The sequence below is a fragment of the Vanderwaltozyma polyspora genome, genomic scaffold (assembly GCF_000150035.1).
Source record: "Vanderwaltozyma polyspora DSM 70294 KpolScaffold312 genomic scaffold, whole genome shotgun sequence".
Taxonomy (NCBI): Eukaryota; Fungi; Ascomycota; class Saccharomycetes; order Saccharomycetales; family Saccharomycetaceae; genus Vanderwaltozyma; species Vanderwaltozyma polyspora.
In genome coordinates, this window is record NW_001834559.1 from 224 (window position 1) to 25,586 (window position 25,363).

General features: G+C 30.1%; 10 protein-coding genes and 1 further gene across 10 annotated transcripts, besides 2 other annotated features; 7 read left to right on the forward strand and 4 right to left on the reverse strand.

Annotated features, from left to right (window-relative positions):
* Positions 1-1,425: 1,425 nt before the first annotated feature.
* Positions 1,426-3,576, forward strand: MIT1 (Mit1p; the record flags this gene model as incomplete). The annotated part of the gene is made up of 1 exon (XM_001642571.1): positions 1,426-3,576. One exon carries the CDS (start codon positions 1,426-1,428, stop codon positions 3,574-3,576), a length of 2,151 nt encoding a protein of 716 aa, XP_001642621.1.
* A 1,927-nt stretch (positions 3,577-5,503) lies between these two features.
* On the forward strand, positions 5,504-6,685 carry YIA6 (NAD+ transporter; the record flags this gene model as incomplete). The annotated part of the gene is made up of 1 exon (XM_001642572.1): positions 5,504-6,685. The coding sequence occupies one exon, from the start codon at positions 5,504-5,506 to the stop codon at positions 6,683-6,685; it is 1,182 nt and encodes a 393-aa protein (XP_001642622.1).
* Positions 6,686-7,551: 866 nt separating this feature from the next.
* Positions 7,552-9,657, forward strand: Kpol_312p3 (uncharacterized protein; the record flags this gene model as incomplete). The annotated part of the gene is made up of 1 exon (XM_001642573.1): positions 7,552-9,657. The coding sequence occupies one exon, from the start codon at positions 7,552-7,554 to the stop codon at positions 9,655-9,657; it is 2,106 nt and encodes a 701-aa protein (XP_001642623.1).
* A 222-nt stretch (positions 9,658-9,879) lies between these two features.
* Positions 9,880-10,528, reverse strand: BET1 (Bet1p; the record flags this gene model as incomplete). Its single annotated transcript, XM_001642574.1, has 2 exons — positions 9,880-10,285; positions 10,518-10,528. 2 exons carry the CDS (start codon positions 10,526-10,528, stop codon positions 9,880-9,882), a joined length of 417 nt encoding a protein of 138 aa, XP_001642624.1.
* Positions 10,529-11,007: 479 nt separating this feature from the next.
* CFD1 (iron-sulfur cluster assembly protein CFD1) lies at positions 11,008-11,853 on the forward strand (the record flags this gene model as incomplete). The annotated part of the gene is made up of 1 exon (XM_001642575.1): positions 11,008-11,853. The coding sequence occupies one exon, from the start codon at positions 11,008-11,010 to the stop codon at positions 11,851-11,853; it is 846 nt and encodes a 281-aa protein (XP_001642625.1).
* A 280-nt stretch (positions 11,854-12,133) lies between these two features.
* Positions 12,134-12,916: a sequence feature (similar to hypothetical protein; correction of possible frameshift sequencing error~similar to Saccharomyces cerevisiae WBP1 (YEL002C)).
* Kpol_312p6 lies at positions 12,134-13,413 on the reverse strand (the record flags this gene model as incomplete).
* Positions 12,919-13,413: a sequence feature (similar to hypothetical protein; correction of possible frameshift sequencing error~similar to Saccharomyces cerevisiae WBP1 (YEL002C)).
* A 446-nt stretch (positions 13,414-13,859) lies between these two features.
* INP51 (phosphoinositide 5-phosphatase INP51) lies at positions 13,860-16,688 on the reverse strand (the record flags this gene model as incomplete). Its single annotated transcript, XM_001642576.1, has 1 exon — positions 13,860-16,688. One exon carries the CDS (start codon positions 16,686-16,688, stop codon positions 13,860-13,862), a length of 2,829 nt encoding a protein of 942 aa, XP_001642626.1.
* Positions 16,689-17,500: 812 nt separating this feature from the next.
* Positions 17,501-18,793, reverse strand: PMI40 (mannose-6-phosphate isomerase PMI40; the record flags this gene model as incomplete). Its single annotated transcript, XM_001642577.1, has 1 exon — positions 17,501-18,793. One exon carries the CDS (start codon positions 18,791-18,793, stop codon positions 17,501-17,503), a length of 1,293 nt encoding a protein of 430 aa, XP_001642627.1.
* A 2,560-nt stretch (positions 18,794-21,353) lies between these two features.
* Positions 21,354-22,019, forward strand: FMP52 (Fmp52p; the record flags this gene model as incomplete). The annotated part of the gene is made up of 1 exon (XM_001642578.1): positions 21,354-22,019. The coding sequence occupies one exon, from the start codon at positions 21,354-21,356 to the stop codon at positions 22,017-22,019; it is 666 nt and encodes a 221-aa protein (XP_001642628.1).
* Positions 22,020-22,516: 497 nt separating this feature from the next.
* On the forward strand, positions 22,517-24,478 carry YND1 (apyrase; the record flags this gene model as incomplete). Its single annotated transcript, XM_001642579.1, has 1 exon — positions 22,517-24,478. The coding sequence occupies one exon, from the start codon at positions 22,517-22,519 to the stop codon at positions 24,476-24,478; it is 1,962 nt and encodes a 653-aa protein (XP_001642629.1).
* Positions 24,479-24,877: 399 nt separating this feature from the next.
* Positions 24,878-25,363, forward strand: Kpol_312p11 (uncharacterized protein; the record flags this gene model as incomplete). The annotated part of the gene is made up of 1 exon (XM_001642580.1): positions 24,878-25,363. A coding segment is annotated over one exon (486 nt), but the record flags the coding sequence as incomplete, so codon positions are not given.

A 25,363-nucleotide genomic window follows, 5' to 3' on the forward strand; every position in this document is an offset into this window, starting at 1 on the left:
TCTTTTTTTTTTCTGGTAACAAATTTCACAATTGAAAAAAGCACTTTTCATTACATTTACATTTCCATCTGTATCTGTATCTACATCTACATTCGTTTTACCTATTATTCTTCTACAGTTTTTTATATTTTACTATTATTGTTGTTGTCGTGTTATAAAACTTATTCCTGTTCTATATCATTTGTGTTAGCGTTAACGTTAAGTGCAGGTGTAAGTGTAACTGTAAGTGCAAGTGTTTTTGTCTGTGTCTCTGTCTCTATCTCTCCCTCACTAATTACAACTACTTCAAAGTTTGTTTGTTTTCCATATCATCGCATTTTATCTGACCTGTGAATTTGTTCAGAAGAAAGAAATAAAATATTGTATATATTTTTATTTAGTGTGAAGTGTGTGTCTCTGTCTGTGTATGGTATGTTTACAAGTAATAGTTCTCTGTCCTTTAGCTATTTTGTCTTCTTTGTCTATTTTTTTTATTTAAGCTGAATCTTATAGGCACAGGATAGCACATCACAGAAAAAAATTTATTGAATTGAATTGAATTTATTTTAATTTTAATTTAATTCAGTTAAATTTAATATATTTATGTATTATTATTATCAACAAAAATATTTTGAAATTAAATTATTTTTCCCCGTTTGGTTTTTGGGGATTTTTTCAGTGTTTGTAGTTTATTTGTTGCTATATTTTTACATTCTTTTTGTTATTTAATCAAGTTTTGTCATTGATTGAATATTTTTTTTTTTCCTTCGTTCTTCTTATTTCTTTGAATTATATAATAATACTTTAGAATTAAAGAAGAACTAATAATATCGAAGAGAGAAAGAAAGAAATAAAAAAAATTTATTATTATATTTTGTTAATATTAAAAAGTTTCGAATTGGTTAAAAAAATTTGTATTTTATCTTTTTGTCTTTAATTCCAAACTCTATTATTTTTTTATTTGATAAATAAAAACTACAACAAGAACAATATTAAGAATAAGAATAAGAATAAGTATAAGTAAGAGATACCAAAATTATATCTTTTATCAATTGCGTCTGTAATAACAATTTTTTTTAGGAAAAAATTGTAGGTTTGAAGAAAAAGTGAAAGGACACTAAAAAAATTTATATTATATTACACTCAGTACAATTTTCTATTTAATTTGGAAAAAATATTATCCTTAAAACAAATATATGAATATACCTATATTTTTTTATGTCTTATAAACTCTTTCTGATATCAAATTTTATTTATTTTATTTTATTTTCCAGATTAACCTAAATTGTTATTCATAACTTCTCATTAGATTATTAAGAAAAAGAAAATAAAAGAAGAAGAGCAAAATCTTTATTGAAGATTCGACTTAAATAAAAAAAAAAAATTGTGACGAATAATAACAAGTATAACAATATAAAGAATACATTTTAAAAGCGACTCAAATAAATGGAAATTGTACCGACTTTTAAAGGATATATCGAAGATGAAATTGATGCTTTGTTACTTATTCAAGCCACCTTACAAGGTTTATTAAACCATATTCCGAGAAGACCTTATGAAATTGAAAGACCAAAATTAATTGTATCAGGAAATGTTTTCATTTTTATTGAAGAAATTTCTGGCATTAAAAGATGGACTGATGGAATATCATGGTCGCCTTCGAGAATTTTAGGTAAATTCCTTATTTATAGGGAATTAAATAAAGTTGCTAAAAATAAGCCAATGTCAATGTCTTCTTCTTCTTCCTCGACTAATAGTAATACTACAAATGACAGCATTAATAATACAATGTCAAGAAAATCTTCTAAAGATGATATACATAGCGAAGATGAATATGTCACTTCAAAAAGTGAATTCTTATATAAATATACAGGATTTGTTAAAAAAACGATCTCTGTAAAACTTTACAATTCAAGTTTATTAAATTCAGAACATACCATCCATATTGTATCATATTACTTAAATGATGACATAAAGAATGGTAGATTGCTTTCTGTCAAAGAATCACCAATGTTTAAATCAATTAAACCTTCAAATGAATTAATTCAAGCAATGGAAGCAACGACATTGGGTAATGGTAAGTTATCCCTATCAAAAAGCGATTTAAATAAGTCATTTAGTGATCAGGCTTCGATCTACTCTGCATCTTCTTCTTCTTCATTAATGAATCAATATGGAAACTCGAATTCTGCATTTAATAGCTATTCTGAGATGACTTCAATTCACTCACTGAGTATGAATAACTCTCATCTTAACAATACTCATCAGCATAAGCATAATAGTCATAATCATAGCACTATTCATAATCAAAATCCATCATACAATGGTACTATTCATAATAATCCAAACGTGCCTAGTCCGAACAATAATCGTATCAACACAAATACCATGGAATATAAAAATTTTGCATATAATACTAATGATTTTAATAAAAAAACTGATATGGGTGCGAATATAGTGGCCAACAATAACTCACAATATTATAATTCAAATTACTCTTCTACTGAATTGTATAGAATACCGAGTGCCATTTCGAATCCCTCGCCAATGAGCGTAAGAGGCGGTAGCTTAAATGAAGATTTAGGCCAGGTGACATTAAACAATGAACATAATCAAGGTTATGCAACTGGCCGCTATATGTATTATAATAATAACGAAGTTGGAAGCGCCAATTACTCACAACAACATTTGCCACATTTGCCAAATCTCCTTTCGGTTAATTCTTCAACAATTAGACCTACTAACTCGAATCATAATATTCCATATCTTACAAACATGGTTCAGCCACGCCAATCTTCAACATTTTTGAATAACTCTCAGTATTATCAAAATAATCCTTCATTCAATAATAATGCTGAGAGTAATAGCTTGGCGCAGCAATATCAAGGATATCAAAATTATGGAAACGGCGCAATTGAGCATGTTGGCACCGCCAATGTAAATAACAGAAACATCATTGGTTATGCAACTTTAGATCAACAGCAGCAACAGCAACAGCAACAGCAACAGCAGCAACAGCAACAGCAACAGCAGCAACAGCAACAATTATTATTACCTAATATTTCATCACATACTGATGATCACAATTATCATTTATCAATGAAATATTCGCATATGAATAATTTACCCCAAAATAGATTTCGGAGTAATGAAATTGAAACAGTTGGTCAAGCTGCATATCCTCATCAAATTGATGAACATCCACCTCACTGTGCATGTCAAAATTGTATAGAAAACGAAAAAGTGAATGCCAAGGCAAGAAATAGTGGTTACAGAATAAATCAAAATGTGATTGAACAACCATCTCAGTTATCAAATATACCACATGGATTTCAACAACCGGCTAGTTTTAATAATCAGATTCCTTCTATTAAATATAGCGGAAATTCACATTTTTTAGGGAATAGTAAGGAAGAAAGTGGAGGACACCATTATCCTTATATGCCACCGATTCATTCAGGGCCACAACATAGTACTTCCACATTAAGCAGTGGTCAATATCAATCTACAGATAGGAATAATCATATTATGAGTAACGACAGTCCTGTAATTAAAGAAGAACCAAGGTATAGGGACTTGTCTAATAATATGAACTAGGTACTATTTAATTTGGCGGTTATTAAAATGCATTCTCGATATTTTATGATATTACATTTATTTTTGTTGTTGGTGGTTGTGCGAATTCTTGCACTTCTATTACGTTTTCAATTTCTATATTCTTTATTTTTTTTTATTTAAGACATCCAAACTAAAAATTATTATGCATTGAAATGGAAATTCAAATTCAAATTCAAACTTAGCTTTGAATATGTATCTGAATCTCAATTATTGACTTATATATGTATATAATCATAAATATTGTAACTTTATAAAATTAAGCATAAATGAATTACATAATGAAATTCGATATAAATAAATATACTATTTTCAAACTGCAATTTTTTATTACGATATTTTTTTAATAATAATATATTATTGTTTTGCCTGTGCAGCATATATTTATTGACTAAAAAATTAATGATGATTTTAATGTATCTCTATTCCAACCACTGTCATTTACGTATTACTTAAACAATCGCCCATAACTATTTTAAAGGGAACTTAATCTGCATTTAAGATGAATTATTACCTCTCATCCAAGACATCTCTATAAAGAAACAAACCAATCATTATAATATATTAAAATAAGACGTACATTTACTTGAGTTGCTCTAATTATAAATTCATTTTATCTGTGGCATATTTAAATAATCATTATGTAACAATTGGATACAGATTCTATCCTAGAGATAAAATTAAGAGGTTCTCTCCAAGACTTCTTTTTAAGCATGAGGTATTCAACTAAATTTATCATACGGAATAGACTTTCAATACTTGGTTTCGATTCCATTTGAAGTCACAACAACATTCCTTGCATGTCTCATTTATCGTTTGTTTAATTAAGTGAGCACCGTTTTATTAAAATATATATTATAGGCCGACACATTCATTATGATACGATTGAATAAAACCTATTACAATACGATATGCAATACATGCAAGAATCCGTTTGTATATTTTAGAATACCTTAAAGTAAGTTGAAATACATTAAAATACGGGTACTAAGTATTAGAAGGTCAAGGAACTTTGAAAAGTAGAACTAGAACGTACCAACTATATTTGTGTATTAAGTATTAGCCCTGAACAAGATAACCCATTTTAAAAACTTTATCGATATTAAAACGAATAATACTATCCACTAATTGGTACATCTGATTTTGGAACGTTACTGTTAGTTGAAGTGTCTGTATTCTTTGTACTATTGAACTCTACTTCAATTTATTTTTTCCTTATAGCGATTTTTATTTTTAAATTTCGAAATATCGATTGTTGATATCGTTTTTGATTGTAAGGAAGTTTGTTATTGCAAGGAGCCCCTCTCTTCTTTTTACATTATTTCGAAATTAGGAAGTCTAACATTTTTGATTATAGTAAAGGTTTAGGTTATTAATTAACTGGATCTTGCTAATATTAGTATATGGTATAGTGATATATTAACATTTATATACGCAATTGTTAACTTATATATAAATATATATATATATATATTTATATTGGCTCTACCAGAGTATCGTTAGCATCTTTTGGTTTAAAACAGCGTGATTGATATTGGAATTGATATTAACAGTAAGTTAAGAATAGTTGTGAAAGCAAGAGAGCGTGTCTGTGCGAGTGTGTGAGTTAGCGTATTGTTATAATCTTTTGTTTTGGTTGGTTCTGTTCGGTTTTGTTATTTCGGTTCTGTACAATTAATTCCAACAAAAGAATTATAGATTTAATATTTTAACCCTCACCGACTAAATATATCTATTAATCATCATCACACAAATATTGATCAAGATTGGGAGTCAAGGTATAGAAGGAAGGTTAATTGCTGATTGATAAAAATTGATATATTTATTCTTTTTTTATTGAATCTATTTAATATTCTGATTCGTTGATTGAATTATTGTCGGCTGCTGAAAATAGATTGGTCAAATTATAATGGAAACTGATGAAAATCAAAATCGGTCAAATGTTAAAAATACAAATGAATTAATTAATAACAAACAAAATGAGTTATTATGTCCAGATGCAACTTATCCTTTAGCATCATCTGATATTATAGAACCGATCAAAAAAATCAATTTTAATAATAAAAAAAAAAAGGTTACATATATTCCAATTACAAATAATTATGAAGAGTATTCAATATTTGGTTTAAAATTAAGTGAAACACAAATTACAGCAATGTCTGGTGCATTAGCTGGATTTGTTTCTGGAGTAATTGTATGTCCATTAGATGTAGCTAAAACTCGTTTGCAAGCCCAAGGTTTGCAATCAAGGGGAGAAAATAAATATTATAGAGGTCTATATGGAACACTTTCTACTATAGTAAGGGATGAAGGCCCTAAAGGTTTATATAAAGGTTTGGTTCCAATATTAATGGGTTATTTACCTACTTGGATGATATATTTTTCAGTTTATGAGTTTTGTAAAACTTCATATCCACAAATATTTCATAAATCAGATTTTGTATCGCATTCATGTTCAGCAATTACAGCTGGCGCTATATCTACCATTATAACAAATCCAATATGGGTGATCAAAACGAGATTAATGCTACAAACTGATATCACTAAAAATTCAACTCATTATAAGGGAACATTTGACGCATTCAAAAAAATATACACCCAAGAAGGTGTAAAGGCATTATATTCAGGTCTGGTACCGTCTTTCATAGGTTTGTTCCATGTAGCTATACATTTTCCTGTATTCGAAAAACTGAAGGTTATGTTTAACTATAAAACAATTACCAATACTGATACAAACTTAGATTTCATAAATGGCAATAATAAGAATCATCAATTACACAGAATTGAATATTCAATTAATTTGAATAGACTTATTTTGGCCTCATGCATATCAAAAATGATTGCATCTGTAATTACATATCCCCATGAAATATTAAGAACAAGAATGCAATTAAAATCAGATTTGCCTTCTTCGGTACAACATAAGATTATACCGTTGATAAAAAAAACTTATGCGCAAGAAGGTTTTAAAGGATTTTATTCTGGTTTTTCTGCTAATTTAATTCGAACAGTACCGGCATCTGCGATTACTCTAGTAAGTTTCGAATATGTACGAAATTTGTTAAGCAATTTAGGAGAAGAGCCAAGGTGAAGTTTTTAAAATTAAGGATAAATTGTAGTATTTTATTTCATAATCGATCATATTCCTACATCTAATTATATCTATTTATATTTATATATTCCAAACACTTCTAGTCCATGTTCATATCATAAAGTATTTATTTAATCCCTTCTTGTTATAATTACAGATAACATCTCGTTGGATTAAACCAGTTACATTATTTGTATTTTACGTAATTTCTAGTTGATGTCGCTACCAAATGTAGTATGCCCTATTATAAAATCCTTCAATTATGTAACTTCTTTGAAATCGATTTCAATTCAAATCTAAAACATTAAAAGTTTTATCAAAACTCATAATGAATATATTTATAAGTCTAAGTAATATTTGTTCTCAAGTTAGCATAAATCTGTGCTTATTGTAAGAATATTGGAATATCTTTTTATCGATATTTTACAATTAAATAGAATCAATGTTGGTTGCCTGTTTAAAACGAATTGTATGTGAAACTGAAACATTTTACACAAAAATACATTTCCTAAGAGCTTTCTATTTTATCTGCACACCTGAAGAATAAATATCATCATTATCTCCATTTTATACTGCCAGTATTTATAAATTTAGTGTCTTATAATAAATATGGTTAATCACAGGTCACGTTATTCATCTTTTTTCGTTAACTAAGCAAGCAAGCACTTCTTCAAAAATATTGAATGGAGATGAGTTCCAACTTTTACTATATATAGATTGATCTAGTAAAATTCAAATAGAATAAAATTCAAATTGAGATATGCTCTTTCTAATTATACAAATCTTATAAATGTGAAGAAAGAAAAATAGCTATAATTTAAACCAACTAAATTTCATTACCTGAAAACAAGGTATAGAATAATATTATGCTGCTTTTTTCGTTATTACTTATAATATGTCAGATATTTGTAAATATTAGAATAGCGGTTGCTTCAGAAGTCATACTAAATGAAATTGATGAAACGTTCCCCGATCCTCTAACAACTGCTAACTTCGATGATGAATTGTTGAGTGGATTACATATAATAGACTTCTATAGTCCATACTGCTCACACTGCAAGCATTTACAACCAGTTTGGAATGAAACTTGGTATAAGTTTAGAGAAGAAAGCAAAAAATTAAAAATCAAGTTTTCTCAAGTGAATTGTATTGAAAGTGGAGATCTTTGTCACAGAGAGAAAATTAGAGCTTATCCCAGTATTAAATTATATAATTCAGAAGGATTTTTAAAGGAATTTCCTAAAGATAAAAGAAGAACAGTCGACAATTTAATAGAATTTGCTAGAAATGAGTCATTAAGCTATTCCTCAAGTAAATTAAATGATAATTTGGATCTATCTGAAAAAAGTGGACTATTGAAATCCTCCGAAATTGTATCAATATTAGCTGGGAATTCGTCAATACCTCACATTGTATCATTTTGGCCAAATGATCAATGTATGAGTAATGGAGGATTGATAAAATATAGTAATCAAGATGGTAACTGTGAACCTTTTGTAACAGCTTGGGAGGATATATCTAAGAGAATATCATTAAACGGCATTCAAGCAGGACATGTCAATTGCGTTGATACACCTACATTATGTTCAAAAATTGGTGTAGATAGCATGATTAAACCAAATACTGATACAAATATATACCCAAAAGTTGCATTAATACTTCCAAATAAAAGAACAAATAATATTTTCTTTTATACTAAAACTATGAATACGGTTGTAGATGATTACGTAGATTTTGCAACAAGACTATATTCAAATAGTCAATTCCAGGACGTCACATTTGATGACATAGAGAAAATGGTCTTAAGAGATGCTAATTTTATAGATCCTGAGACTCGCAATAAAATATATTTGGTGTATTCCTACGATAAAGACACTAGCTTCGAAGAGGATATGAATATACTGGAGTACATCCTAGAACCTTTGTCTTCAATTGATAACATCTATCTATATAAAACTAATTCCAATTTATTTCCATTGGTTGATTCTACGTATGACAGTTTTTATAAGTCGATTAACTATAATTCAACTGAACCAGAAAAAACACCAAATGAAGAATATCATGCCTTAAGTGTAATGACCCAACAACCTACATTTTTCATATTCAAAGATGGATCTTCTCTTCCTTACGTTTTTTCTGCACCAACTACAATGGAATCAAGAAATGAAGATAAGGTAATTGATTGGATTGAAACATATTCTTTACCATTTGTTAGTAAAGTGTCTGACTCCAATTTTAATAAAATAATTAATAAGGACATTAATGATTATAACATTCTGTCAATACAAATTATTGACACATCGAGTGAGGAATTAAAAGCTGAAAGTAAAAAATATCTCGATAATATGTTGATATCTTTTTATGATTTTGAATATGCAAGAATGAATTATTCAATAGATATGTTGAATATGAAAAGGAAAATAAAATCAGATAACATTATGCGTTTACGTGCTAAGAATTTACCTCCAAAATCCATCCATGATGAAATGACTAAGCAAATTCAATATAAGTCTGAGTTAGAAATGCTACTTGCAACATATGATATATCAAAAGGCTCTACATTTTTGAGTTCAATAGGAATTGACTCTCAAACGATGGATTTTAATGTTGGAGATGTGATCTTAATTGAGAGAAAGTCTGGAGATATTTTTGTTGATGATATCTATGGGGCTCGTCTGAAAAGTAACTCGCCTTATGTTTTACGTGAAACCTTTAAAGCTGCTTCAGGGTTCCCTCATTATGAGTTTCATCCTTCAATTAAGAAATTAAATACATTTGATTTTGCTCATTTGAATAAAATCAGTCAAGGAAGTTTGATTAATATTATTTTTGCTTTATTTTTTGTTCTATTTGTAATTCTTATCTGGATAAAGAACAAGCATAAATTTCTCAGAAGATTACATAATATAACCAGGGCTTCACAAAGAAACTCAGAAGGGATTTTAGGAAACAAGGCTAGTTTTAGAGACTGATTAGTGTTCATTTAAATATGGAGTTAAAATACATATTTTCTATAATCAAAAGTTTCACTCATTGAATTTTCAAATATATAAGATTATATGAAATGAGGTCTTTCGAATCGCTATTTGGGGTAAATGTTTAGAAATAGGAAGTCTATTAATGCAGCATACAAATTTAATAAGAAGTATGTTATATTTGGAGAATTGATTCTTAGTTTCGATGAGTTTGAAAAATTATGTTATCCATACCCAAAAAAATAATAGAATGACAATGAAAAAGATAATTAACCAAGTTTTAATACTAATCCTTGAATTTTTGGCCATGACCATCATACTATCAAACGTATTTTTTAATTTAGCTGAAGCATTGCCAAATGTGTCTTCTAAATTGTCAAGATTTTTATTACTACCTCTTATTTCATCTCCCATTTTCATAGATAACGCCTTTAATGCTTTTATCTTTTCACCCATTACACCCATGTTCTCTTCACTTTGTGATTCTAGTTGAGCAAGAGTACTCTGTGAATAATCCAATTTTGTGGTTTCATATGGAGATTTCAAACCATCTGAACTATCAACATCAGGACCAAATAATTGTGATCTATTGCTGTCACGCTGATGTAAATTGGAATTGTTATATCTAAGTAAAAATTACGTTAGTATAAGGATATAAATCAATGAAAACACTTTTGATGTTGTTTGTTTATTATTTTAAAACTGAAAAAAAAGATAGGAAAAATTTGATTTTATTTGGAATAAATATCGAGAATTTAATATTTATTAAGCTATTTATTACTATTATTAGCATTTTCCGTTTTATCTATCATTTAGATGTTGTTATTTTTTTCAGTTTTTAATTTATACGCACATACCTGTTATTCATCGTAATAATTGCCTCCCTGTTATGTATTTGTCCATAAATACAATTAAATTAAAATAATCCCAAACACCTAGTTTCCTTTATTGGATTGAGCAATCTTTAATACATCTCGAAAACTTTTGAGATAAAGTCATCACAACAATTCGAAACTGGTTTTTATTACACTATCTAATTAACCTTTTTCGAATTTAAAGTTTGATTTAGAAAATATAGTCATGAATAACGACTGCTTGATATCTCCCAGCCCTTCCCCGTCCATCACCACAGGTAACTAATGAAAAAGAGAGAAATAAGAGATACAATAGCGATGATGAAGTAAGATATTTAACTAAGATGATAAATGTATTTAATTGATAATCAAAGGATGTTGATTTTTCTTGTAAATACAGATAATATATATTTTTTGCAGTAAGATTCTTATAGAATCTTATTAAGTTGTATTGGTTGGATTCAAAGTAGAAGTCAATTGGAAATTGAATAAGATGGAGAAGACTAACTCCGATGATGAAATTACAAGAACTCTTGCTCAAATTAAGCATATTATTTTAATTCTGTCTGGTAAAGGTGGTGTAGGTAAGAGTTCAGTTACCACTCAAACTGCATTAACGTTATGTGCACAAGGCTTCAAAGTTGGTGTCCTGGACATTGATTTGACTGGACCTTCTTTACCTCGTATGTTTGGTATTGAAGATAAATCAATCTATCAATCAGAGGAAGGCTGGATACCGGTGCCAGTAGATGTTGGAAGTGAAGGTTCCTTGAGTCTTATATCACTTGGGTTTCTTTTGAATAGCCGAGGAGATAGTGTTGTTTGGAGAGGTCCTAAGAAAACTGCTATGATAAAACAATTCATGAGTGATGTAAAATGGGGGCAATTGGATTATTTACTGATTGACACCCCACCTGGCACTTCTGATGAACATATATCCATCGCAGAACAACTCCGATGGTCAAATCCTGATGGTGCAATCATTGTTACAACACCACAGGGAATATCCACTGCAGATGTCAAAAAGGAAATAAATTTTTGTAAAAAGGTTAATTTTAAAATCTTGGGTATTGTTGAAAATATGTCTGGTTTTATTTGTCCATATTGTGCTGAATGTACAAACATTTTCTCTAGTGGAGGTGGGAAAAAATTGGCAGAGGAGTTCGATGTACCATATTTGGGGAATGTGCCAATTGATCCAAAATTTGTAGAGATGATCGAAACCCAGGATAAATCAAATGAAACATTGTTAAATTTATATATTAACGCCTCACTATACCAAATATTTCAAACTATAATTAAAAACATAACAGATCAAAATATCCCTTCAAGATCATGAGATTTTCTGTCTGAATAGAAATATTCTTTCTCGTATAATTAATTTGATAACTAATCTATCTCTTTATAGAATAAACCTTCGAAACTTTTTAGCTTGTTTATTTCTATTTTTAATTTACTTTGACAGCAAAATGGGGAGGGGGGGGAAGCACCACATTTAATGTTTTGCTTGAAAATGATAAAAATAAATTTTTGGCAAATAAAACTAAAAAATTAATATAATTAATGCATTAACGAAAATCAACTATTATATGTTTAAGTGTATATTGTACTTATTTTATTTAATTATTTTTCTTTTCGACAGAGACATGTCTTTTTGATGAAACAACAAAAAATATAACAAAAATCACCCATGTTCCAATTATTCCGTAAATGGAACTTATATATACCCAGGCGTTAGTAATTTCCCAACTTCTTGGATATTCATCATTTGCAAGATGACGAATTGCCTTGACATCGGATTCAGATACAAAAGTCAAACCCTCTCTTTTATAGTTTGTGGAAAATGTAAAAACACCATGGTGGTCTGGTAGCTTGAACTCACCAGATGTGTAATACTGAGTTGTTTCGTCCTTATGTGCCTGTTGCAAAGTTAATCTATAGTATGGATCAACCATGCTCAATTCAAACTGAATATCATTTGCAATGAATGGTACCCATTTCTCACCTGTCCACTCAGACAAACCAATCTCATAAATTACTGTATCCTTAATTTTATATGGCAAAGAACTATAGCTTGTACCATCAGAGTGCGTATGAGTGGCACCAGAACTTTTAATGACGCCCTTTTCCCTGAAATTCCATTTGGTTAATTCTTCAATAAATTCACCATTGGTGTTGTAATAGTGGTTCTTGAAAAAATCTTGGCTACCTACCCAAACACTTCGAGCATTTACTAAGTTTTGGAAACCAGCAACCAAAAACCCTTGTGAGCCAACAGTCCAAGATTCTTTATTCTTTAATTCAGCAGATGTTCTTCTTGGTGCTTTCAAAATTGGCACTATTTGTTCTCTATTATCCAATAACGCAGCACCACTGTTTTGAATACAAAATGCTTCTTCTCTTAAACAGAGTATACACGATTTGAAAGTAAGTTTTCAGATGATACTGATACTTTTTCTGGGATATCTTCAAAATAATCTGTCAAAACGTAATCTTTAGGACTTGGATAAACCCCTAATTCATTGAGAAAGAAACGGACAGAATCAGTGACAGCATCTGGATTGGTTACAGTTAAAATGTCACCTCCATTTTCATAAAATTGTAAGAAACTCTTCACAGGAATTAATTTGTTTAAGTGCTTCCCCTTAACTGGGAAAACAACCAAATTGTCGTACAATCTATCTTCTTTATCGAATAAAGGAATTGATTCTGTATCATTGCCAATTTCTTGATATAGTAATTCATAAGAACGATCTTTCAAAGATTTAAAAAATCTTGAATACTCATTCAATTCTGTTAACCTTTCATCATATAGCACCAAGGTCTTTAAAGGATGTATAGATAAGGCATTCACTATAAATGAAAGTCCAAATAATAGAATTCCTAATATATTTAACATTGAATGCAGAATCTATGTATAATTAATCTTGGGTATTATAATGTACAATTGCCCAATAAGGGAAGAATCTACCTTTTATTCTTTAGCTTAAACTACATTTTGCTTCCTTCTGTATTTATTATTCCCATTATATTTAAATTTTTCAATCTGAAATCTTTCCATAGCTGAATCTCGCACTAATATGAAAAGCGAGGAACTTCGTCTAGCTAATGGGGAGAAACCAAGAGATCAAAATATATTAGTAGTCAACTGCTTACTGGGTTGGCTAACTTGCACATTTAATCAAACAGGAGAGACAATTGTCTCAGAAGATGGCAAACTTTTAACAAATTGTTTAAGTTTGAGTACTCAAAAAATATATGACCTCTTGTATTTTTATTAACCGTTATTATATTTATATATATATTTACATATATAAGCCTCGTCTCAGTATCATCGATTCTTGTTCATCTAGGTATAAATAGAGAGTTACTGTCATCTTTAACAAATGGATTAGAACTCCTATTAGGGTTTAAAATCACTGTATTTGCATCAACGTCCAAAATAACTTTTGCTTGCTTACCATTTCCAATCCACCATTTCTTCAAATCAGAACTTGGGGGTGGTAACTTCATCCCTCTTTTTGCATCAAGAAGCGAATTAGATGTCACAGTATGTTTTGGCTGGAGTAACTGACTATCAATATCATCAAGAACTAATGATCCTTCACTTAGCAATGTTAATTTCTCCTCTTCATTCAAACTAACTAATTTTTTAGTAATTGTGTCATAAACTTCCTTAGATATAATTGATTTCTTTTGTTCATCAACAACTGTAACCTTAGCATTAAAAGTTGCATACACTGGTCTATGATCAGAGTAAATAATGTCCTCCGCACAACCATAACTCAGCTGATTTAGTACTTCTCCCCTACTTAATATACGATCTGTCCAAGCAGGAATTCTCATTTTCTCACTTGTATCATAAACTTTCGTTCCTGGATTAAATTTATAGGTTGGAGGAAATTTTATTTCCATCTCGTGATAATAAGGGAAAGAAGCACCAGCAATCATTTGCTGGTTTAGTTGGTCCCTTTCGAACAACTTTGCAAATTCCTTAGCAGTAATTAGTTTTCTTACCTCTTCATTTGACATTAATATCCTGTAGTTAAAGTCACCCATCCATATAATCGCATCGTGATCTTTTATTCTTAAGCCTTTAGAAAATCTTATGTTTTCAACAATCGTCTTATAATCACTATGCCTTTGCTCCACATTATCAAGCCCTGCAGCTAAATGAGATACAATTACACAAAACCTAGTTTCTGAATATTTAAAACTAACCGAAGCTGCACCTTTATTAGATGCCATACCACCGAAACCAGTTTTCTTAACATCACCCTCAATATGTTTAACCTTCATGTATTCAGATTCACTTATAAACAAAAGCAGCAGAACACCACCAAGTTGACTACTCCACACACAAACATATTTTTTTTCTTTCGATTTACTATTGATCAGATGCAACACTTTTTTCTCCCAGTATTGCTTTACATAGGGATCAGTTGATAACATATGACCAGGTGTTAGTTCTACTACCTCCTCCAAACCAATGATATAAATATCAGCTGTTCCATTAATTCCTGAATTTTTAGGGAATATCCAAGAATCAATGCCGTCTGAAGATATCTTACCACTTGTGTTGAAAGTTCCTGAAAATATTGTAATCTCTTTCTCACACGAAAAAGTTCCTTTCATTTGTCTCAAATATCTCGAAATATAAGAGTTCAATGGGTCATATAATTTCACCCTTGAACTAAATAATTTATAATATACCTTCCTGAATTTTCCTAAATTTTTTGTATTCTTCGTGTACATCCTATCCAACCAATAATAATTTTCTGTCCATAATTTATCATGAGTATCGATAAATGTATTAACAAGTCTAAACTCTGGGACCTCTTTTGTAGCCAATTCTAATACTTCTTTACTCACTAGCTTCTCAACTAAAGTAGTTCTCTTTACTGAATCAAATGAACTTATTCGCAAAGCACCAGTCTGCTTCCCAATATATATTCCTCGAGTTCTATCATATATAAATGCACCAAATTCATAAATATCTTGTTCCAATAAATACAAAAATTTGTGAGGGGAATTAGCAAGGTTATCCGAACTTAATTGAACATTAGTGATTTTAATACCCTTTATATCCGCACAATGCTTGTATGCATTCGATATTATTTCTTGAGATTCGCTTCTAGGTTTAACAAGGTTGACAATACTAACTACTCCATATTTTGAAGCTAAATTATCAAAATGTCTGTCAAAAGCAACTTGCATATTTTCAATCTCTTTCGTAAGTCTCATTTTTTTCCCATATAAAATTTGACTATCAATCACTTCCCAAAATAAAGGCACATTGGCGCTTATCTGAGTATATGAATATATATAACTATCCGTGGTTACAATCACTTCAGTTTCAACAAAATTTGATACTTTTCCATCCTCTTTAATACCTTCAATCTCAAAAGTATCCTGTTTATTTTCTGTAGAAATTCTAGATATCACAGTTATCGAGGAATAGAAATCAGAGTCCTCCACCATCGTGGTTTTACAAAATCCACGTATTAGAAATGTTAAGAATTCACTTCCATCGAATATTTGTTTCTGTTCAATCGGAATTCTACTTCTCCAGGTTACAATTTCACTAACTAAAGTCTTATTCCAAATAAAATTCAAATCTTGATTTTCGATAATATAATCCAAATTATGAAATAGGCTGTGATTTTTTACCTCATTTGAGATATCATAGTCTCTAGAGTAATAAAATGTACCATCACTAAACAGTTTTTTAATCGAACCACAAGGGTGCTCATGGATAAGTTTTTCTGTATTTTGCTCCGAGACTTCATAAATTAAATGATCATAGGCTGCAGTATCCAAACTATAAAAATCAACATCTAAAACTTTAAATATACTTTCCATAGGTATAATTCTATTATTTTCATACTTCCATCTCGGGAATCCTACCTTCTGAATCCCTGAAATCACACCAATGTATATCTCACCGTCTACAGATAGAAGGCCAAGAAGACCATTAAATATTCTGCTTTTGACTTCCGTATATTTCTCAGGTATAAGATCTTTATCTGATATTTGCTTTATTGTGATTATTGGAGTTTGTGAAGTTTGTTGAGATGCTGCTGAAAAGGCTTTTTGGAACCTTTGAAAGCAGATATTGTAGCCATTCGAAGAAACCACAATTTCTCTAGGTTCTCTTCCCACATATAATTTCATTCAAACTTTTTTTAATCAATAACAGAAGTATAGGCCAGCTTAATGTATCTGCTTTATATGTTGTACTCACCTTGGTTAAATCATTGAGGCAGGTCCAAATATATATAAGCCCAGTCTGCTTTCCATTTAAATTATATTGTTATATTTGGGAACTCGTATATTTATTTTTTGCTTTTTCCATATGCTAATTATTACGCGTAAAAGGTACCTTTGATAAATTACCCGTAATTTCAGGTTAATATACTAAAGAAGAATGTAATTAAAAGAAAATTAGAAGATTGAAAGGAATGAAACTCATGTATATAAAATTATATCATTTTATCCTAAACGTTTTCGAAGGTTGACACAAATACACAAGATAATTGAAGGTTAAACAGAAATTGCAGCCTTGACAATAACGTAAGAAATAATTATCTAGTCATGTGATCCAAGATCATATTTATTGTTAACTTAAATAAAATTTCAAAATAAAACATAATTTTACAACTAAAAATAAATAAGCCTATGTCTAATATAAAATCTCCGAACAAGTTTAGTGGGTTGAGATGGAAGAAACTGTAACGTAATCATGTTAATGGAGAAGTAACGTATATGCTAGTATTAAATTATATTTTTACTGCGATTACATTTATTTATATTTAAAGGTGGTAAATGGTAATTATTCCTTAACCGACCCAAGAACTTCAGCAAATACCAGAATAATCATGTTATGGAGTTTTATTTTTTATGAATCTTTAATTTAATCAATGTTTATTTAGCGTTACCATGATATCATCTATAATATAAATATATATTTTCTATAGGCTAATCATTTATATTGTTGGTTCAGAAAAGGCTCTGTAGGTTGTGAAAGAAGAATCGTCAGTTTCCAAATCAATAGAGGTGTTTGGAGCAACAAAGAAGACGAAACCTGGTTCTGCTTTAATTCTAACATTATCACCAACAATAAAACCGTTACCCTTTGTGGTAATGATTATACTTGGACCGTCAACGCCTTCAAAGTGTCTAGTACCAACACTGTTGGTGAAGGTAGTTTCAAGGACTGCAAATTCATCAATTGGAGGATTGTACAAAGTTGATTTACCGGAACCGGATGACCTTGCGAATTCTTCTGGTTTCATTTTTTGGTCTTCAACTGGATCATAAGAGTAAGTTAACATGGATACTAAGTTTTTGACATCCTTAAATTTTGGAGTAAACCCAGCTCTAACGACATTATCAGAAGCAGCCATACATTCGATAATATCACCAGAAATATAAGCGTGTGGGTCCTTGGCCTTTAAGAAAATTGCTTCACCAGATTGCAAAGTACAGTGATTTAACATCAAACCACCACAGAACAAACCAACATCATTAGGGAATTGTTCATTCAATCTGATTAATAACTCTGGCAATTCCTTACGAGCGAAGTCAGCTGGATGGTTCTGAGCCCTTTCAATCAATAATTTTGCTTGAGTTTCGATTTCTGCATCGGTGGCATTCATAACCTTACTGAAAATAGATTGTAACAACTTTCTGTTTTCAATATCTTCTTGTGAACCATTCTCAACATTTGGTTTAATATTGTTAATAAAATTATCAGCGGTTTCCTTACCTACAATTGCCAAAAATTCTGGTAAAGTCTTCAATTCTTCAGCAAGTTCTTCCAAAGGTTTAAAACCACAGAAACCTTCGAAATCTGTTACAGCAATGGCCATTTCTGGTTTATGATTGTCATCTGGATAATTAGCTGGATCTTGAGCACGCAAGATTTTAGCTAAACTCTTATCTGGATGTGCTTGAATAGATAAAACCTTCTTAATAGAAAGAACCTTAAATAGGAATGGAATTTCACTTGTTGATTTATATTGAGAAATAATACCATTACCCAACATAGTTTCTGGTTTTTCTGAAATTAATTCATTTAAAGTTTTTTGATTAGTTTTACTTTTAGAAGGTACCTTTGGGTGAGTACCCATCCATAATTCAGCATAAGGTTCATTTTCATTAATTTTAACAGTAGGATCGGAATGGGCAGAAAATTGTGCAACAGCTGAAGTAGAACCAATTTTACCCCAGTCGTATTGTTGGTAACCAGCAATCAATTGAAAGACTTTATCACTCATGATTTAATCAATATCTTTATACCTGTATATATTATTTATATATAGAATATATTTTTCAACTTTAATAAAAATATATCTAAATAAGATACGAAAATGAGTTATCTAAAAGAATCCTTAGCAATAAATATCAGAATGTATTTGTTTATATATAAATATCGTTTTTTTTTTCGTTCTTTTATGAAATTTCAACAAGAATTAGAATGAAAAAAAATTAGATAAGTGAACGTTTTTTATTTTCATCTTTTTTTTATTTTTTTCTTGAGGAAGGACTTCAATAAGAAGAATAATGCAGCAGAAGCAGCATCGGAAAAATATAAGAATTCTCCCCGAAAGTAATAAGTTCGATATTTTAGATTTAAGTGATAGTAAGATTTATTATAGAACTGTGTTATTTCAGTAAGATACCGATTAATTCAATTCGAAATCATCGATATATATCGATATATGTAGCGCTTACTTATACAGTGCCTTAACGATAAATCAATAGTTCATAAAGGCAAGCAATAAAAAAAAACCTAGTTTGTATAGCTGATACGGTAGGACTAAAGCCGCTATAGAGATATGACGTCTCTTTTATTTCTTTTTTTCCAGTTCTTTTTTCTTCCTTTAACCACCCATTTACTATACTATATAACAATTCTTTAAGAAATTACAGAAGGAAAGTATAAAATTGACTATTTTTAACACCATTATCATCAAAGCTAATTAATATCAGTTTAGTTTATAATGGATGAGTTGGAATGAATAGGATGAATGAGATCATTTCTCGGCAAACAAGTTGCGAAACCTTTCTACACATAACATCTTTTATTTCCAGACAAGCAGCTAGCGACTACTAAATTATATTAGCTACTATTGAAAAATTACTGTTAGCAGTTATTTATATCGTTGCAAGGAGAGAAATATGTATCGAAACCAAAAATGATGAGAGTTTTGTTCGTTACTATCCGTCTTAATGGGGAAGTAGTGGGTAAAATGACAACAGGGTTTAAATAAGAATTTAGTTTATGTTTTTTTGTCTATACTATTTATCTTACTCTCTCTAATTTCCTTCTTCTTAATTATGCTTGTATGAATGTTTGATAATCATAGTAAAAGAAATAAATAAGTGTCGCCATCTTATATACACTTTTATATGATATCCTTATAATTTGTAATATAAATCATGTTGTCGGAGATAATTCTAATCGATGCAAGAATGAAAATGTGGTTGCTGATTCTAGATTAAAATTAGTTAGACATTAAAACAAAATCACTTGGTAGTTGACCGTCATTGAAATTTTTTAAGAGAAATTTGTAATATAGAATTTGATTAGTTATTACATTATCTCGGATAATAAATTAACTTTTTTATCTTGTGCCTAATATTTTAGAGTATGTATGTACCTTCTAATTAAATAATCGGAGTTATTTTATAAAATAATTGCTTTCCACATGCACACACACATATATATATGTCTTGCTAATTTTTACCGCTTTAGTTTATAATCATAACTGTGTTCTAATAACCCCTAGATAGGTCAATCGTGGAGTTTTTGTATTGATTAGTATTCAAAAAAAACTGAAGTGGTAATTTTATGAGATTAGATGCAATTCTTAAAGTTATTTCCTCTTTACTGTCATTAGTCAAAATTAATGACTTTGAAGAATTTTCAATGCCTATAGCATTGTTTGTTATTAACACATTGTTAGATAAATACTTTTCTTTAGTCCAAACATGCTGGCTCCAATCTAATACTGTTGTTATTTGTTATTTGAAAGATTGAATGGGAATATAAAAACAAAGATCGGGCAGTAAGTGCTACTTCATATTATTTTACTCTTCTTATGTTAAATATATGGTTTAATAGCAACAATTTCCAATTATTTAAAATATATAATTATTAGATAAACGGAGAATATTCCAACAGTTCTCAATATTTCATCTTTAATTATTTATTAATTGTGATTTATTTAAGTTTTTGTGATATTATAGTTTTATGTATATTCATTACTTTTTACGTTTTTACCAAAGAGTGAATTAAAGTAAATTAAATCATATTAGATTATAATATAAGAACCAACTCTATCTGTTCTATTAAAGGAAGTAATTTCTAATATGAATACTTGGTATCATAAATTATCACATAACTGCCCTTACTAATCTATCCATAATGATATGTTAGCTAGTTTCTAGTTCGAACAGAAGTTTTTTTTTCAAGAATTCCAGAATGTGAATTTTTCAAATCAGTATGTAAATTTGTCCAAATTTGAAAGGGAGGAAAAAGGAAGGAGGCTGTATTGTATGTAATATTATAAAAATAAAGTTATTTTCATGTTAAATATATCGATAAAATGAATTATCGATTGAATTGGATTGGATTGAATTGTAAACTTTACTTGGGAAACATTACAATAATCAATCTTCTTCCTTTTTTTATTGGTTTGATTTTTCAATTATATATATTATTTGTGAGTGGAATCAAAATAGTTCATCGCATTTTATTATAATTTTAGTTTGGTTAATAGAAATCACCTCTCAGTGTCTGTCTTATTAGAAAAAAAAAAACAATTAGGTGAAATGAGTGCATTAGTTTTAGGTGCAACAGGTTTATGTGGTAGTTTTTTTGTAAAATTTGCTGAAAAAGCAGCTAAATTTACTTCTGTAAATACAATTACAAGGAGAGAATTAGATTTTGAGTCAAAAGCTAATCAAATAGTCGAAAAAGACTCAACCAAGTGGTCAGAATTAATTCCAGACGATACAAAATACTTATTTAGTGGTTTAGCTACTACTAGAGCCGCTGCTGGCGGTTTAGATAATCAATATAAAATTGACTATGATTTAAATATTGAGTTGGCAAAAGCCGCAAAGGAAAAGGGATGTTCAACTCTTGTGCTAGTAAGCTCTGCTGGCGCAAATGAACATTCTTGGATTGCTTATTTGAAAATGAAAGGTGAAATAGAGAGAGATATGATTAAGTTAGGTTTCGATCATACAATTATTTTACGTCCTGGTGCTATTTTAGGTGAAAGAACTTCTCATCATAAAGGGTTTGGTAATGATTTTGGTGTATTTGTTGGTCGTATGTTCTACAGATCAAAATGCCAATTTTTGGTGAAGTATCCTGTCTATGCTGAAGAAGTAAGTAAAGTTGGAGTACATTTAGCTTTGGAAAACTCTGACCAAAAAGTTCAAATAATTGAAAGTTCAGAAATCTTAGAAATTGCTAAAAATTTAGAATAGATAAATTTACAACATTTTTAATTTATCATAATAATCTCCCAAATTCATAATGTTCTATATGTATACCTATTTAAGGATATTTATATGTTAGCTTAAATATCGAAACTTCCTTTTTACTTACAATAATGTTATCATAGATTATTATTTCACTAGAAAACAATTATAAAGTTCGAATGCTTTTACTTAAATAGTCCCATTCTGTTGAGTTATATACAGATAATTGGGTTAAAACGATTCTTGAATCAATTTAATCTTGATTAATTTATTATTGCCTTTCTTCCTTATGCACTTTTTTTTTTAACATTTGATGTATAATAAAACAAGCATAATGAAAAATTAACGGCCAGCATAGCATACCATGTAAAGAGAAGAAGTATAGAAAAGTTTAATTAAAAAGATATTAAAAAAAGACTACTTCAAGATAACTTTAATACTTGGGTTTAATCTTTGAATCTATATCATATTATGAATATAAAGTATCATATACTTAGTGCCTAATGTCGTCAAGTTTAGAGAATTCGGATTCGTACGGTATAGTTATTGATGCAGGTTCATCTGGATCGAGAATTCACATTTACAAATGGTCATTATCTGTGCCAAATGAAGACAATACAGCAAATGAGGGTGGAATAAAATTGTCACACTCTGTACCACAGATTTATCAAGATGATGAATGGACATCTAAGACTACTCCTGGTTTATCAACTTACGAAATGAAGCCAGATAAGGCCTTTTCGAAACATGTCAAGCCATTATTAAAGTTTGCAGAAAAATATATACCAAAAGATAAACTTAAGGAGACACCAGTGTTTTTGCAAGCCACCGCTGGTATGAGATTACTTCCAGTGGATAGGCAAAAAAAGATTTTACAAAACATTTGCAAAGGTATTAAACAATCTACCGGATTCTTAATGGAAGACTGTAATTCACAAATTCAAGTTATAGATGGTGAAACAGAAGGGCTATATGGATGGCTAAGTTTAAATTACTTATCGGGATATTTTAATAATTTCGATGCTTCTTCACCAAGCCACTTTACATTGGGCTTTATGGATATGGGTGGGGCTTCTACACAAATCGCATTTTCACCCAGTGATAAAGAACAAGTTAAGAAGCATTCAGATGATATATCTAACGTATATCTAAGGAGTATCAATGGTGATATACAGCAGTGGGATGTTTTTGTAAGTACTTGGTTAGGTTTTGGGGCAAATCAGGCAAGAAAGAGATATTTCTCACAACTAATTAATTCATTACCTGAAAATACAAATGATTACGATGACGATGACTTCGTTACAAGGAAAATCTCAGATCCATGCATGCCAAAAGGCTCAGAAACAAAATTTGAATTCAAAGGAAAAAAGTTTACTCTCACTGGGTCTGGTGACAATGAACAATGTTCTAAATTAATATACCCGCTTTTATTGAAGAATCTTCCCTGCAATGATGACCCTTGTTTATTTAATGGTGTACATGCTCCACAGATTGATTATTATAATGACAAATTTGTCGGTGTATCCGAATATTGGTATACCGCCAATGATGTATTCAAACTAGGCGGCGAATATGACTTTTATCAATTTAGTACAAAGGTAAAGGAATTTTGTAATACAGATTGGGATATAATAAAAAAGAACAGTAAAGATGGTATGTACAATTCAATACCAGATTCCTTTCTAATGGACTCATGTTTCAAAGCAAACTGGGTTCTAAATGTTCTGTATGAGGGTTTTGGGTTGCCTCGCATAGACGTTGACGAATTAAAGGATACATCAGCTAATGCCAATTATCCTCTATTTCAGAGTGCTGATAAAATAAACAATAGAGAAGTATCATGGACTTTAGGTAAAATCCTACTATACGCTTCTGGAACAATTCTTGCAGGTGATCAGAGTATAAATGTCGGAGTTGAACCAAGCTCAAATAGTGCCATTAATTTTGGGAGCAAATTTATCATGGGAGGTTTAAAGAGGATAGATAACAGAAGTAGCCATTCTTTAGGTGTTTTGAGATTTTTTTTTATAATCATGACGATATTCATAGTTTGGTATTTGGTTCTATCCAAATCCCAGACCTTCAAAGATATATCAATTAAAATGGAATTTCTAGGTCTTATTGAAAAAATCAAGTTTAAATTGTCTAGACATCAATATTATAACGAATTGAGCAATAAACTTTCAAAATTAGAAGAAGGTATCAATGTAGAAGAAGACATTTCTTACAATCTAGATTCTAATAATGATGTAAAGCTAAGGAGTAAAAGTATGTTCAACCTAAATACCGACAATCACAGTAGATCTGGATCCAACAGACCACATGGTAAAAGTCCTTTGGCCTCAAAAGGAAATAATATTTCAAATTCTCCATTATCTTTGACATCGTCTGATCCAACCAAATTAAGACCAACATTTTCATTAGCTGACTTTTCAAAGTACAAAGATGGGAAGTCAACTGATTAGTAGAGAAATCATTTATATTATATCTACAATAATTTATCTTAAATATTTATAAGATTTTTATGTATCCGATTGATATTACAGAATGAACCTTGATGTGTTATCTTGTTAATATAAAGATTATAGCCATGATTTAGTCTGTCTGTTTGGCTGGTTTTCTCATTGGCAGTAATTATCTTTAAATATTTGAAGTGTATTTGATAGCGCTTTCAAGATCATGAATAAAATTCGAGATGAAAATTTTTAATATCCAAATTTTAAAGCGATGAGATGCGATGAGCTTGAGACTAAATAGTTTATCTAAGAGCTAATATAAAGAATGATTGTTTGACTGCATAGTGTTTTTAAGTTATATGATTGCTACCACATAGAATATCAATAGGTTAAAATACCCAAAGTATAATGAGAGTAAGAAAGAGAACCTCGAGAAGAACCTCTACCCGTATGAGGGAAGGTATTAAGAAGAAGGCTGCTGCTCAAAATAGAAAAGAAAAAAAATTGGCCAAGAAAGACCCAACATGGAAGTCTAGAGCCAAGAAGGACCCTGGTATTCCAGCCAGTTTTCCTTATAAGGCCAAGATTTTAGAAGAGATTGAAGCCAAGAAGTTGAAGGATCTCGAAGAAAAGGAATTAGCTAAACAACAAAGGATGGAAGCCAAGAGAAGAGCACAAGAACTTGGGGAATTAGATATGGATGCTGACTTAGAAGAAGAGGAGGATGCTGGTAATGGTTTGACTGCATTGATGGAATCAGCCCAACAGGCGGCTATGGCTTACGAAGGCGATAATGGCCAGGCTTTTGGCACTGAAGGTGATCTAGATATTGTTGATCATGACATCGATTTCTTTGCAGGATCTGAAGAAGGTGACACTGAATTAGAACAATCA